Source organism: Geotrypetes seraphini, chromosome 2, assembly GCF_902459505.1.
Source record: "Geotrypetes seraphini chromosome 2, aGeoSer1.1, whole genome shotgun sequence".
Taxonomy (NCBI): domain Eukaryota; kingdom Metazoa; phylum Chordata; class Amphibia; order Gymnophiona; family Dermophiidae; genus Geotrypetes; species Geotrypetes seraphini.
In genome coordinates this window covers 440,446,027-440,460,880 of record NC_047085.1, presented here as the reverse complement: position 1 = coordinate 440,460,880, position 14,854 = coordinate 440,446,027, and the positions used below count along the sequence as shown (strand labels likewise).

The window sequence follows — 14,854 nt, the reverse complement described above, 5'->3', positions numbered from 1 at the left end:
GGCGTTCTGCCTTTTGGGCGTAATGGGAAGCCATCACCTCAGGCTGTTGGGTCCTGGAGGTTCTTCAGGACGGTTACAAGCTCGAGTTTCATCACCCCCTGGCAGATTATTTTTTGGATTCCCCTGCGAGTCCTGCGAGAACTGACAGCAGCCAGGCAGGAACGCAGAAAGCATGTTCCTAAGATGCACTAACATTTCCACCCACTTTGGGTGGAAAAAAAGTGCGTCTTATAGAGCAAAAAATACGGTACCTATGTGACATAAATGAGCATGAGTTGAGTCTTTCATTTGAAAGGAAGCTCTGGAATGAGAGGGCATAGGATGAAGTTAAGAGGTGATAGACTCAAGAGTAATCTAAGGAAATACTTTTTTTCATAAAGAGTGGTATTTGTATGGAACAGTGTCCCAGAAGAGATAGTGGAGATGAAAACTGTGTCTGAATTCAAGAAAGTGTGGGATATCTTAGAGAGAGAAAGAGATGATAATAGTTATTGCAGTTGGGCAGACTGAATGGACCATTTGGTCTTTATCTGCCATCAAGAATAGAACCTTGAGGCACAGCACTAGTAACATCCCTTTCCTTAGAGTGATTGATCTCCATTGATCTCTACCCTGTCGCCTTCCACTCAACAAGGTGTTCCTGCCCAAGTCGTATCAGGAGTAGCTGCACCAGTTGATCAGGGGCTTTCTGGACACTCTGATCCCTAAGGCCTGGCAGTATCTCCAGGTCTTGGAGACCATGGTGGTGACAATTGATGTGGTCCTTTGGGCCAGGGTGCATTTGTTCCTATTGTAGGATGCTCCGATTTTGCGCTTGAGTCCGCAAAAAGATCTTTTGCATTCCTCACTACCTTGGACGTCGGTGGCTCAGAGCAGTGTAGCCTGGTGGCTGAGTTCTCTTTCGCTCTCCAAGGATCTCCCCCTCTGGATTACTGAGTGGGTGATCTTAATGACGGATGCCAGCTTCAAGTGCTGTGGTGCTGTGTGCATGCACGCTCCAGTTCAGGCAAGTGTGTCTCTCCGGGCGGAATTGGTTGATCATCGCCTGACGCTTTGGGTGATCCAATTGGCTCTTCTCCTTTTCAAGGCACATCTCCAGCAGCAAGCCATCCGCGTCTTCTCGGACAATGCCTATGTCAATCACCAAGGGGGCACCAGAAGAGCCTCCCTGAGCATGGAGGCCCAGCCTCTTTTTCGATGGGCAGAGAAACGCCTTGTGGCACAAGAAAGCGGACTGGTTTTTCAGGCACCATTGTGAGGCCAGCAGTGAGAGCCTCGACTCTCCAATTCAAACCTGGCTGAGGGAGGGCCTTTTGTATGTCTTTTCTCCATGGCCCATTATAGGACAGCTGTTGAGACAGGGATCAGGTGATTCTCATCGCACCTGACTAGCCAAGACATCCATGGTACACCGACCTGGTGCAGCTGCAGCTCAACCATGGACTCAGACTATCTTGTCTCCTCATACAGGGCCTGATTGCGTTTCAGGATCCAGACTGCTTTGGTCTTACAGCCTGGCTATTGAGTGTGTATCCTTAGTTTGCATGGGCTATTTGTTGGCTGTGATTGCCACCCTTCTCCATAGCAAGAAGAAGTCCACGGTGGCAACCTATGCGACAGCTTAGAGGCGTGGTGCATCCAGAAATTCGAGGATCTGTCTGTTCCATTGGTTCCCTGGATTCTGGAATTCATCCAGGATGGCCTGGCAAATGGCCTAGCTGTGGCTTCTTTCAGGGTACAGCTTGCTGATCTTTTCTATCTAGGCCCCAAACCTCTGAGAAGCTCCTTAGCCTCTCATCCATACGTCGTACGTTTTCCAAGGGGTGTGCTGAGGTTTCAGCTTCTCCTGCGGCTGCCTTGTCCATCATGGCATCTCAACCTGGTCCTTCACTCTTTGGCTCGTTTGCCTTATGAGCCTCTGGAATGTGCATCCTTAATGGATCTCACAGTCAAGTCTGTCTTTCTGGTGGTCATTTCAAGGGGCCCTCCTCCCGCAGGGTTTCTGGGCTTCAGACTCTTTCCTGCCAGGATCCCTTTTTGCGTATCACAGATTCACTGTTCCCTCCTTTCTTCCCAAAGTGGTCTCGGCCTTCTATGTTAATCAGGAGGTCTGGCTTCCTTCCTTTACTTCCTCCAGTTCGAGGGAGCAAGACTGGGTTTTGCAGTCCTTGGATGTGCATAGGATCCTGCTATGGTATTTGGAGGTCACAAACGAGTTTTTTTTGTATGCTTTAGTCCAGTGGTCTCAAACTCATGGCCCGGGGGCCACATGCGGCCCGCCAGGTACTATTTTGAGGCCCTCGGTATGTTTATCATAATTACAAAAGTAAAATAAAACAGTTCCTTGATCATGTGTCTCTAGCTATAAATGGCAATATTATTATTAAGACTTAGACAAAAAGAAAGATTTATAAACTATAAAGAGTTTAACCTCATGCAAAATTGTCATTTCTTTAATAAGACATTAACTATTTTTTCTGTGGCCCTTCAAGTACCTACAAATCCAACATGTAGCCCTGCAAAGGGTTTGAGTTTGAGACCACTGCTTTAGTCTTTCCTCTTACGAGAGGAGTCCCATCCCCTTTATCATCTTGATCGCTCTTCTTTGAACCTTTTCTAATTCTGCTATACAGTATATATATTTCTGAGATACGGTGACCAAAATTTAATACAGTACTCAAGGTGAGTTTGCACCATGGAGCAATACAGCGGGGCAGTCATTTTGAGGATTTCTCTTTTTCTCCTGCTTTTGCACAAGAGTTCTCTCAGCCTCAATCGGGACTTTGGAAGGGGAGCTTTTCTCTGCTATCCATACCTGGTCTGCCTGTGAGAGGATTGTGGGGGTGCTTCAGCTCTTTTGGCTCCAGAATTAAACCCAAATGGTTAAGCAAGCACTGCAGGCATAGGCTGGCTCCTCAGCTAAGTAGTAGAGCACCTAGGGGCCTTAGAGGTTCCTGACTGGTGCATGGGGACCAAGTGCCACAGAGTGGACCAGGGAGGTTCAGACTCCCTTGGACTCTGAAGAGGAGGAGGAGTTAGTCCCATGTGATTCATCTGTTCTGTTGGAAGGACCTTTTTTGTCTCATTGATGCAATCGTGAAGGCCCTTGGGATGCTCAAGGCTCTTGCAGCAGACTCCTCTGAAGGATCCTTTATTGGAGGGCCTTGCGGAGCCCCATGGAATTTTCAGCTTTACAAGATTCTTACCCAAATGATGCTGCCGTAGTAGTAGTCCCTGGATAGAGTTCTTAAGGGGACCAGGTCCCTGGATTGTCTTTATACCTTCATTCCTGAGGACATGGAAAGATACTGGTTCTGATTTGTGTTTGTCACAGCATTCATCAAAAAGACAGTTGGCCCTGTGAAGAAGGCTCGGCTATCCAAGAACATAATGAGAAATGGGTAGAGTAGCAGTTTTGCATTGCCCTTTGCCTTTGGGACATCTGGCATTCAGGCCACCATCTGCTGTGGCTATCTGGCGAGGGCTATGTGGTAGTAGCAGCAGATACCAGGGTCACTGGTTATTTCTTATCTGGAGTCTTGTGGAATTTTTTTTTTAATTTGGTCCATTTTTCCTCCTGTTCAATGACTGCCTCTTTGGTGGTTGGTTCTGGTTGTGGTTATATCATTGGGTTGCAGATGCAGCCATCAAGAAGATTCTCTGTCACTTTCCCTTTAGGGGGTGCTTGCTGTTAGATAAAGGATCTGGGGGAGGCATATCCTCTTCATGTTCCCGAGGTGCAGCAAAGGGGCCTCCATCCCTCCTTGGCTACTAGAATTCGACATTCTGTGCCCCAGGCTTTGGGTTCAAGTAAGTCTTCTAAGCTGGATACCTTTTATGGTCCCAAAAGAGTTGATGATTGCTCCTTCCAGTAGGGCTGGAGAAGCTTAACCTGGTCAAAGAGGATGCACCAGACTCTTGGGTGGTCCTGGTAAGGGAGCAGGTTGGCCACTTTCCTCTACGAATGGGCCTGCATCATCTCAGATCAATGGGTATGTAGGTGGTAGGAAAAGTTTACTCCCTGGATTTACTCACACATTTCCAGACTCCTCCATGTTGTCCTCATTTGACTCAGAGCTAAAGTGATAAGCTGTTGTGTTTACCTTACAACATTTGCTCGCCCTGGGAGTGGTGGAACCTGTTCCGTTAGTGAAGCATGGTCTGGGTCACTATTATATTTATTTCATTATTATATTTATTTCATCCTGGATATATTATATTTTCACTATTATATTTATTTCATCCTGGATATAAAGGGAATGAATGCTTGCTTTTGTGAGCAGCATTTTCAAATGGAAAATTGACAGTCTGAGATTGCCTTGGTTCATCCAGGCAAGTTCTTGACATCTTGGACATCATGGAAGATTATCTGCATATTCCTATTTTGATTCATCTCAAGTGGTGACTCTGCTTGGGTGCTATTTACAGTTTTAGTCCCTGCCTTCTATATTTTCAAGGTGATGGTGGTGATAAGCAGCCCATCTGAGGTACAAGGGCATCTGGGTGCAGGTTAGCAGATCCTCTTCTCAGGACATATCCCTTCTGGATGGATTGGGCTGGGTGGTGAATCATCTGAAGAGTCACCTGCTCCATACCTAGATCACGAAATATCTGGAAGTTCACCTCAGCATGGCTCAGGAGAAGGATTTCTTCTTAGAGGATTGGGCAGTAAAGCTGCACAATCAGAAATGCAGGCTATGCAAACTGCTAACTCCCAAAGTTTGGGACTACCTACAGTTCTTGAGCTTCATGGTGGCTACTCTGGAGGTGGTTCATTGGGCAGAAGCACACATTTGGCCTTTACAGTTAGCTTGGTTGTCCAGGTGGGCCCCAGTTTTTTAGGATTTCGAGGACCTTTTGCCTCTCTCTGCCAAGGTGAAGTCCAGTCTGGATTAGTGGGACAGTTTTGTCTACCACCTCCTGGAGATTTTGCTGGACTCTCTGAAGTGGGTGGTGGCTATCAGCAATGTAAGTTTCCTTGATTGGAGCAAATAGTGCTTTGGCAGAATTGTCAAGGGGATCTGATCCCTGCTGGAGAGGTCATGATCGATAAATCACCTGGAGACTGAAGTGGCCTGTCATGCCTTGATGAATTTCCTTCCCTTGCTTTTGGAAAAAGTAGTCTGAGTGATGATGGACAATACTAGGATGGTGGTCTACGTAAACAAGCAAGGCAGCACCTAGAGCCAGGTGATGGCATTGGAAGCAGGAGTATCTGCTGCTAAGCAGAGAGGCTTCTACAGGCCCTGTCAGTTGTGCATATAATGGGCAAGAATAATATCCAGGTGAATTTCCTGGTGTAGTTGTTGGTAGATGAGTTATTTCCTTTACTTAGGGGACACAATTTTCTTCAGCACGTCCTGGTGGTAATGGAAGATCTGGATCCCTTCTGGCTTACAATTTGACCCTTGAAAGGAAGCATTTAACTAAGCATAGATTTTCACCTAAGTTTATCTCTACCTTGTTTAGGTCCCTGAAGTTTTTTATGTTGCTGGCTAATGTGCAGGTATAGAAGGTTTATGAGACTCGGTGGTGTGGTAAGCAGGCACCATCTCCCTGTGAAGACATGGGATTCCTGAGTTCTTAGGTTTTTTTGCAGCAAGGTGAGTGTCCTTTCTAGTTTTTGCAGCAGAGTTAGGGGGCTTTTCATAGCAGTGCATGAGTAGTTGGTCCAGTTTCTGAAAGGGATTGCTCATTTGCAACCTCTGATGCACTATTTTTCCTTCCTGGAACCTGAATTTGGTCCTTCGCATGGTCTCTAGGGTGCCTTTTGGGCCTTATGGTATGCTTCTCTCAAAGTGGTTTTCGTTGATGTGATCACATTAGCCTGGAGAGTCTTAGAATTGTAGGCTGAGTTTTTTGGGGGGACCCATTCCTCTCCTTTTTGGACAACTTGGTGTCCATCCACACAGTTTTCTTCTTTCTTCTCAAGGTGCTTTCTCTGTTCCATGCGAAACAGTAGGTTTGATAGGGCTCCAATCTTACAGCTTAGAAGCTACACAAGATGGATATCTGGAGGTAATTGCTCTGCTATTTGGAGCGTACAAATGAATTTCAACTGTTGATTATCTCTTGGTTTTCTTCCATTGTCCTCATCAGGGCCAGGTGGCTTTCCAGACCAATATTGTGAGATGGCCATAGAGTCACCTTATGTTTGTAGGAATCAGCTGGTGCTTCTGGGTTTGAAGATCCATTCAACAAGGACTGAAGTGACCTTTTGGGCAGAGACCCAGAAGGTTACCCCCAGAGGAGACTTGTAGAGTGGCAATGTAGTTGTCATTTTGTTCCTTTGTGAAGAATTACAGGTTGGACTTGCTTAGCAGGGCTCACTTGTTCTTTGACAGAGTTCTTTTCTGGGAGACTTTGTCTTCCCCTACCCAGTAGTTCTGCGTGGAGTACATCCTGTTTGTTCAGTACAGTGCAGCCAGATTAAAAGGAAGATGAAACTGTCTTATCTGATAATTTCCTTTCTTTTAGTTGGATTCACTATTCTGAAGCTTGGCATTGGAAGACTAAGGCCTGGGGCTTTCTCCATTAAAATTTCAGGAAAATAAATGAGGTAGAATGTTTCTAAAGCTAATGAAACAATCTATGGATACACAGGGTAGCGAGTGCCACTCTGTGGTGTTATAGTTGCTTGATGATCATTGCAGCTGCTGTGATGGGGCATGGGTGTGCATTACTAAGGGGATCTGCTTTGGCAGATGTAATGTATATTTTTACAGAGCACCAGCAGGTTATACTGGTGAGTTCACTGGAAAAGACTATTTGCCTTTAGGAAGGGATAATAACCATTTGTTCAGACCAGTGCAGCCATCTAAAGTAAAGTAAATTATCAGGTAGAACATGTCACCTCATTTGCTTTACCCATGTTTTGAATTGTATTTCCTAAAATACTCATAACTTTCTGAACTTTGTGGTTGAAAATTTTTATCAATTTTGTTTTTGCTTACTTTTCAGGATGAAGAGAATGGAAATAGAGGAGGTATGCTTTAAATATTTTCAGTATTCATAATTTATATTAAATAATTGTTGTGCTTATAGCCCTTTTATATCCCTCTTTCTCACCTCTTTTCCTCTTAAACCATGACCAGATTTGGCTAATTATAATGTCATAGGAAATAAGGCATTATGCAGTAGATGATGAATGATATGACTATAGAATGTTAAATAATCGCTCTGGATACTTTTTGAAAGTGCATATTTTATGAAAGCCCACACAAGGATTCAGGTACCTATTTTCTATTATCAGTCTCACCACACTTTAGAGCCGATCACAATTCTCTATTTATCTATCTATTTTAGTATTTATACACCGCTTATAGCCTATGCGGTTTACATTCAGGTACTCAATGGAGTGTTAAATGACTTGCTCAGGGTCAGAAGCAGCACTGCTGGGCTTGAACCCGTAACCTCAGGGTGCTGAGGCTGCAGCCCTGGCCACTCCTCCGCTCCTATGATAGACAGCCTTGAAGGGGAGAGGAATAAAGGTTCTGATGTGCATTGGAAAATGCAGTGGCTCCTGTAGTCACGTACTGGTGACTTTATTAGTTTCTAATTTGTTTGACAATGTGAACATCAATTTTATTTACTTTGTTCTGTATAGCCCTAACCACTCCAGTTACAGTGAAAGGACGATAGCAACACAATGGAGACTTGAGAGGGAAGAAGTGATGAATCAAAAGACAGCGTGAAAATGCTAAAGTACAAAAGTGCGGCTCGTGCTAATGTGAGGGAAGATGAGTTTGCAGAAGACACTTAATAGGGAGAATAAAGTCCACTCATGTATCTTGGCACGATTTGCTAGTCTAGGAATTTATGAAACTGAGACAGCCAGCATTGTAATCGTGGAAAAGAATTTTTATGAATTGTTGGTTTAGAGTGTAACCTGCTGTGAGAAAATTTGGCAAGGAGCCAGGAAATAATGATCAGCATTATCTGAAAACTAGCTAATGTTGGACAGAGAGCAGCCTAGCCAACCAGTATATAGAGCCAGAATAGAGGGCAACCTAGAGATGGCATTTGCAAGGCCACGCTCCAGATGGACTCACTTAAGAAATGTCGAGGAAGCAATCTAGGGAATGCAGAAAGGAAGAAACCATGCTGCTTTTTAAACTAGTTGTACGTATCTACATGTAATGTAGTATGCAGGATTCAGAATTCATCTCCAAGATTGTCTAATCTCAGGAACCACATTTATTAATGGGAGCTTGTTTTAGGTTGTTAGAAAAGAAATGGGGAAGAAGCTTTGTGGAGAGCCATAGAAACATTTGGTAGACAGTGCTCCCCTGTGAATTTGCGGTCCGCAATTCGCAGTCCAGGTCATTTCCGATATTTTCCAACCGCGAATGACCGGGCAGGAGAGGGCAACTGGAGCGCCGGTGAGTGAAGGAAATCACTCGCGGTATGCTCCGACCGCCTCTTCCTGCACTAAAGTCGGGCCTCACCAATCAGGAGCTGCTTTGACACGCAGCTCCTGATTGTTGAGGCCCGACTTTAGTACAGGAAGAGGCGGTCGGAGCATACCGCGAGTGATTTCCTTCACTTGTCGGCGCTCTGGCTGCCCTCTCCTGCCTCTCCGGCTGCCCTCTCCTATTCCACCGCTAAAAACCGTATTTGCGTTTTTTTAACATTCGCGGGAGTTCCTGGAACGGAACCCCCGTGAATATCAGGGGAGTACTGTATTGGGCTGAGAAGGCAAATTAATGCCAGCGAGAGATACAAAATGAGTCCTATCTTGAAAGGCTAGGAAAATCATCAAACTCTTACATTTTAAGTAGAGAATGACACGGGGAGCGATCCCCGCAGGGAGCTGCGGCGTGGCTGCGGGTTATGGAGACTCCAAAGCCAAATCGCCGCAGACACGGGGACAAAAGTTTTCACCGCCCGCAAAAACGGTGAAAAGATTTGTCCCCGCAGGCCAATGTACCCCCTTCTAGGAACCGCTATTTACCTGTGTTTCACCGTGTTCGTGACCGGGTGTTTGATGTCTCCGCCATGTTGTCTGTCTCCTCCAACTCTCGATCCAACTTGCACGTTGCTGCATTGATTCCGCCCCCCAATATACTGGCTCCTCATTTGTCAGATCAACCCTTCCTGCCAATAGAACCCGACCCCCCCGACGATCGCCGGCAGGAAGGTGCTCAGCCCTTCATGCCGACAGAACCAGCCCTCCCCAACGATCGCGGCAGAAGTGTACCCATCCCCTCCTGCCTACCCCAACAGCCCCCCCGACGATCGCAGCAGGAGGATATCCAACCCCTCCTGCCAGCTCCCCAACAGCCCCCCTATGATCACTGGTAGGAGGGTGCCCAACCCCTCCTGCCGGCCCCCCCAACGGCCCCCTATATCGCCAATAGGAGGGTGCCCAACCCCTCCTGCCGGCCCCCCCAACGGCCCCCTATATCGCCAATAGGAGGGTGCCCAACCCCTCCTGCCGGACCCTCCCCCAACAAACCCCGCCATCCCGAAACACCACCCTTAGTCTTACTTTCCAAGTTGGACCGGACAGCTCCTCGCTCGTCTGGCCAGCAGGCCTGCCTCCGTCCAAATGAGGCGGGCCCGCCCCTCCCCTCCCCTGCCTAACCCACAGGATCCTAGGGCCTGATTGGCCCAAGCACCTAAGGCCCCTCCTATAGCGGGAGTGGCTTTAGGTGCCTAGACCAATCAGGCCCTAGGATCCTGTGGGTTGGGCAGGGTAGGGGCGGGCCCGCCTCATTTGGCCATACGTGTGAGGAGCCGTCCGGTCCAACTTGGAAAGTAAGACTAAGGGGGTTCCGGGGTGGGAGGGTTCGTTGGGGGGAGGTCCAGCAGGAGGGGTTGGGTACCCTCCTGCCGGCGATCTTAGGGGAGGCCATTGGGAGGACCGGCAGGAGGGGTTGGGTACCCTTCTGCTGCGATTGTCGGGAGGGCCGTTGGGGGGGGTCTACAGGAGGGGTTGGGTGCCCTCCTGCCGTGATCGCTGGGGGGAGGGGAGACTTGCAGCCGTAGCCGCGGTCACTATGCTAATCACGGCAGGGAGATCTTTGCCGCGATTAGGTACAGCGGCCGCGTCTACTTACCATGTAGGCTAACATTGTAAGCATTAAAAGTACATGTCGTGTTTGTTTTTGTATAGTTATTAACTAATATTTAACTAAGTTTTAAAGAATGTTTCCTTTATACGTAAATAAAGAAAAGTATATAAAATCGTACCCGTTTGAGGCTTTTATGTATGCAGCGGTGACGGTGACGGGGCGGTGAATAGGGTTGCAGTGGCGGTGACGGGGTGGCAGTGGCGGTGACGGGGCGGTGAAGGGAATGGCGGTGACGGGGCGGTGCAGAGGATGGTGAGACGGGGACGGGGCGGTGACGGGGACCAATTTTTTCACCGTGTCATTCTCTAATTTTAAGGCATCACACAAAACCAGTATTATTATGACACATAACCATATCATGTCATTTGTAGAGTGTTAGAGATCTTAGTAGATATGGTACATCCTTTTGTTTTATTTCTTTTAATTCTCTACATTATCACAAACAGTGGACTAACAGCCACTTTGCCTTTTCACTTAAAAAACTTGTTAGACTCTGAAGTTCAAACTTATTAATTAGCCATCTTAGTTTAAAGCTAGAGGTTTGGGTTTAATTTCCAGCTCAAGCTGCTTTTGCTTAATATGTAAGCTGTAGTCAAATATTGGCCGCAGTCCCCCAAGAAAAGAATTAACAAAATACCATCTTGACTTGTCAGACAAAGAGAACATTTAGCTTTTTTTTATTATTTTAATTTTATTATTCTTCTAGCTGTAGAAATTTGATTTGATATTTGTTTAATTCCTCATAGCAGCAGAGATTACAGTTCAAAAACGATCACAACTATATAAAACCAATACAATAAAATCCACTTTTAGACATTCAGGAAAACTGCTGCTGTTGTTGATTGTGGGTACTTACAGCCCATATCTATTCTTAAAATTAATTTCAGAGCGGATTAACAGCAAACTGTACAGAACTACATATAACTGTAACAAAATTAAAATTAAAAACTAAAATACTCAACATTGTATTTGTTCTCAAAATTTTTGTTATGATACCAATTGTTTTCAAAAAATGAATATAGGAAAAGCATGATCTAATTTCTGATGGGAGTATATTCCAAAACGTTACCATTTGAAATTTGATAGACTTTTCATGAACACTTTTCAGCTTAATATCTCTAAAAGAGGGGAATAGATACATAGATGTTTGTTGATCTGTAAAGTCGCTCAACAGCATGATTATTGAAGTCAGCTCAATTGGACAGTGACCCTCCAGGTTTTTAAAAACAAGACAATATACTCATAAAATTTATTTGTGCTCTCACTGAGAGCCAGTACAGATCAACCAGCAAAGGGACACATGTTCAAATTTAACTTTAAGCATAATAAACCTAGCTGAATCAACTGTAATCTCTCTAGTTCAGTGGTCTCAAACTCGCGACCCAGGGGCCACATGCGGCCCGCCAGGTACTTACTTGAGGCCCTCGGTATGTTTATCATAATCACAAAAGTAAAATAAAACAGTTTCTTGATCATATGTCTCTTTAACTATAAATTACAATATTTATTATTAAGACTTAGCCAAAAGGAAAGATTTATAAACTATAAAGAGTTTTACCTCAAGCAAAATTGTCATTTCTTTAATAGGACATTAACTATTTTTTCCTGAGGCCCTCAAAGTACCTACAAATTCAAAATGTGACCCTGCAAAGGGTTTGAGTTTGAGACCACTGCTCTAGTTGGTTTTGACTAGGAGTAGAAGCTGAGAGAGGATCTGCTAAGGGGAAGAAAAATTCCATTGGAATATCTTACCTGCTAGCATTCAAACTTGGGAAAAGGTAAAATTTGGGCCTCAGCAGATTATTTCATTGTCATTCTTGTTTTTTTAGTTCAGTACTCTGCTTTTTCAGCAAAGTCAGTTTAGGTAATAGTGTAGCCTTTAGTGTCTCTGTTGGAGTTTATGTAAAAAGTGTTTTAGTCTAGATGAGTATTTTAGGTTGCATTTCAGAGCATTAGATCACAGTAGGGCATAGACAGAAGTTGAGGAAAGTCTTGTTTAGTGTTTAACATTAGTTTAAAATACAGCTAGAAAAAAAAAAGCCCTACAGAATGTATTTCTTTACTTATAGTCTTAATTTATAGCCTATTATTCTAAGTAGGACTACAGGAGAACTCTTTTCTGTATATTATATTTCATTGCCTGCTAAGTATCAAATACTAAATAAAACATAATATAATCCTAAGGCTCTCTATACTAGTCTAATATATTCCTAGTAGCTTAATAAGATTTGATTTAATTAATCAGCTCAATAATAAGATGCAGACAGTAATCCAGCAGCAAGAGGGGTGCTATCCAGTTTTTTGAAGTGTGTCATGTGTATGATTTTCTCCCGGTTGGCGAGAAGTTATATGTGTGTGCTCGCTGCAAAGAGCTTCTAGCTCTCAGAGAACTAATACATTCCCTTGAGACTAGAGTAGCAGACTTGATTTAGTAGATCATTATAAATTGCTTGAATTTTTGGATACTTTAGGAATCCAGGGTAAAGTACTCTCATGGTTTAAAGGATTCTTGGAATCAAGACTTTATCAGGTTAAATTTAAGGATGCTTTTTCAGTAATTTGGAAGAACCCGTGTGGAATCCCGCAGGGCTCCCCACTTTCTCCTACCCTTTTTAATGTGTATCTCCTCTCATTGGGCTATTGGATGAGTAAAATGGGTTTGAGGTTGTTCAGCTATGCTGACGATATTACAATAGTTAATTCCTTGTTGCAATACGTTATCTAACAGTACTCAATTTATTGAGTCTGTGTTAAACATGATGGAATCCTGGATGCAAGACTTCAAGCTGAAACTAAATCAGGGAAAGACTAAATTCTTTTTTGTGTCATCTCAAAGGATTATCTTCAAACCATTAATTAAGATCAATTCAGTATCATTTACAATAAGTTCTACAATTAAAATCTTGGGAGTGGTTCTTGACCAGTGCTTGACCATGAAAAATCAGATAGATGCAGTAGTTCCGAAGGGTTACTATACCTTGTGGAAACTTCGCACTATCAGATCCTACTTCGATACTGCTGCCTTCATGCTTTTAGTCAGACACTACTTTTGAGTATTTTGGATTACTGTAACATTGTATATTTGACAAGCACTAAGAAAAACTTGGCTAGGCTGACTTTGGTTCAAAATCCAGCAGTAAGGATGACTTATAGCTTGAGGATGTACGACCATGTAACTCCTTATTACTGTGGGTTGCATTGGCTCCCAGTTGAGGCACTGATGATTTTTAAGTTAGGTTGTCTATACTATAAAGTCGCATCTGGTGTGGCCCCACTTTATCTTGTTGACAGACTTGTTTTTATGACACATGAGAAGAGTCGAAAATCTCATGCCCTATTTACGTTCCCTTCAGTTAAGGGGTGAAAAGTAGGAAACATCATGGTCACTGTCTTTCTTATCAAGCAGCTCAGTACAATAAAGATTTTCACCCATTATTGATTAGATCTACATCTTATACACATTATAGAAAACTTCTGAAGACTTTTCTTTTTTCCAAATTTTTGACTAACTAATCTCTGTGTATTACATTTTCTTTTTTTGTATTTTCTCATAGCATAATCTTTTGTCTTTTGTTAACCGCATTGAACTTGGGTTATGCGGTCTAGAAATTTGTTATTATATTATGTTATGTTATGGACGAGCTTAGTGAGACAGAGAAGTACATAGAGGAGACCTGCAGGGATGTTGTAGAGAAGTCCCACCTCTGGTAGCCCGTGTGCTGCCTTGGAGGAGAAAGGTCTCCTAGAAGGAGAGCATCATCTTGGTGAAGTAGGAAATAATCCTGTAGCCAGGACCTGCCCATTAGGGATGCAATATCCTCTCGCACAGTGGATGTGTCTCTGGGGGCTTCTCCCCAGGAGGGAAGGGTTAGGACAGCTGTTGTAGTTGGTGATTCGATTATTAGGAATATAGATAGCTGAGTAGCTGGTGGGTGTGAGGATTGCCTGTCACTTTCTTGCCTGGTGCAAAGGTGACGGACCTCATGTGTCACATAGGATTTTAGATAGTGCTGGGGAAGAGCCAACTGTCTTGGTACACGTAGGTATCAGTGACATAGGAAAATATGGGAGGGAGGTTCTGGAAGACAAATTTAGGCTCTTAGATAGAAAGCTGAAATCCAGATCCTCCAGGGTAGCATTTTCAGAAATGCTCCCAGTTCCATGAGCAGCACCCAAGAGGCAGGCAGAGCTCCGAAGTCTCAGTGTGTAGTTGAGATGATAGTGCAGGGATGAGGGATTTAGATTTGTTAGGAATTGGGCAGCCTTCTGGGAAAGGGGCAGCTTGTTCTGAAAGGATGGACTCCACCTTAACTGGGATGGAACCAGGCTGCTGACACTGAAGTTTAAAAAGGAAATAGAGCAGCTTTTAAACTGAGATGCGGGGGAAAGCCAACAGTCACCCAGGAGCAGATGGTTCAGTGTGAGGTATTCTTGAAGGATACTATTGAAACAGAATATTTAGGGAGTCCAAGTAGAGAAGTTTTAATAATGGTGAAAGAAAGCCAGGAGGGTTTGAGAGGAAGGCAGAGTAAAAGACTCAAATTTTCTCTGTCTTCTCAGCAGCCTGTAGTTACAATGGAAAAACACAATTTGAAGTGTCAGTATACAAATGCTAGAAGCATAAAAAATAAAATAGGAGCGTTAAGAGTATATAGCACTGAATGATGAGATAGATATAATAGATATCTCAGAGACCTGGTGGAAGGAGGATAAACAATGGGACACTGTTATTACTTGGTTACAAATTATATCGCAAGGATAGAGTAGACCAAATTGGA

The 14,854-nt window shown here is 44.1% G+C and overlaps 1 protein-coding gene across 4 annotated transcripts in view; it reads left to right on the top strand.

The window, feature by feature from the left end:
- Positions 1-14,854, top strand: part of ARHGAP21 (Rho GTPase activating protein 21) — a 341,680-nt gene that overhangs the window by 128,728 nt on the left and 198,098 nt on the right. For all 4 annotated transcript variants that reach the window (XM_033931381.1, XM_033931383.1, XM_033931379.1 and 1 more), the window contains one exon: positions 6,961-6,985. Coding sequence is in view for 1 of the 4 variants with exons in the window: in XM_033931379.1 (XP_033787270.1) it covers positions 6,961-6,985 (25 nt within the window). In the remaining 3 variants the exon portion in view is untranslated. The remainder of the gene's footprint in view (positions 1-6,960; positions 6,986-14,854) is intronic.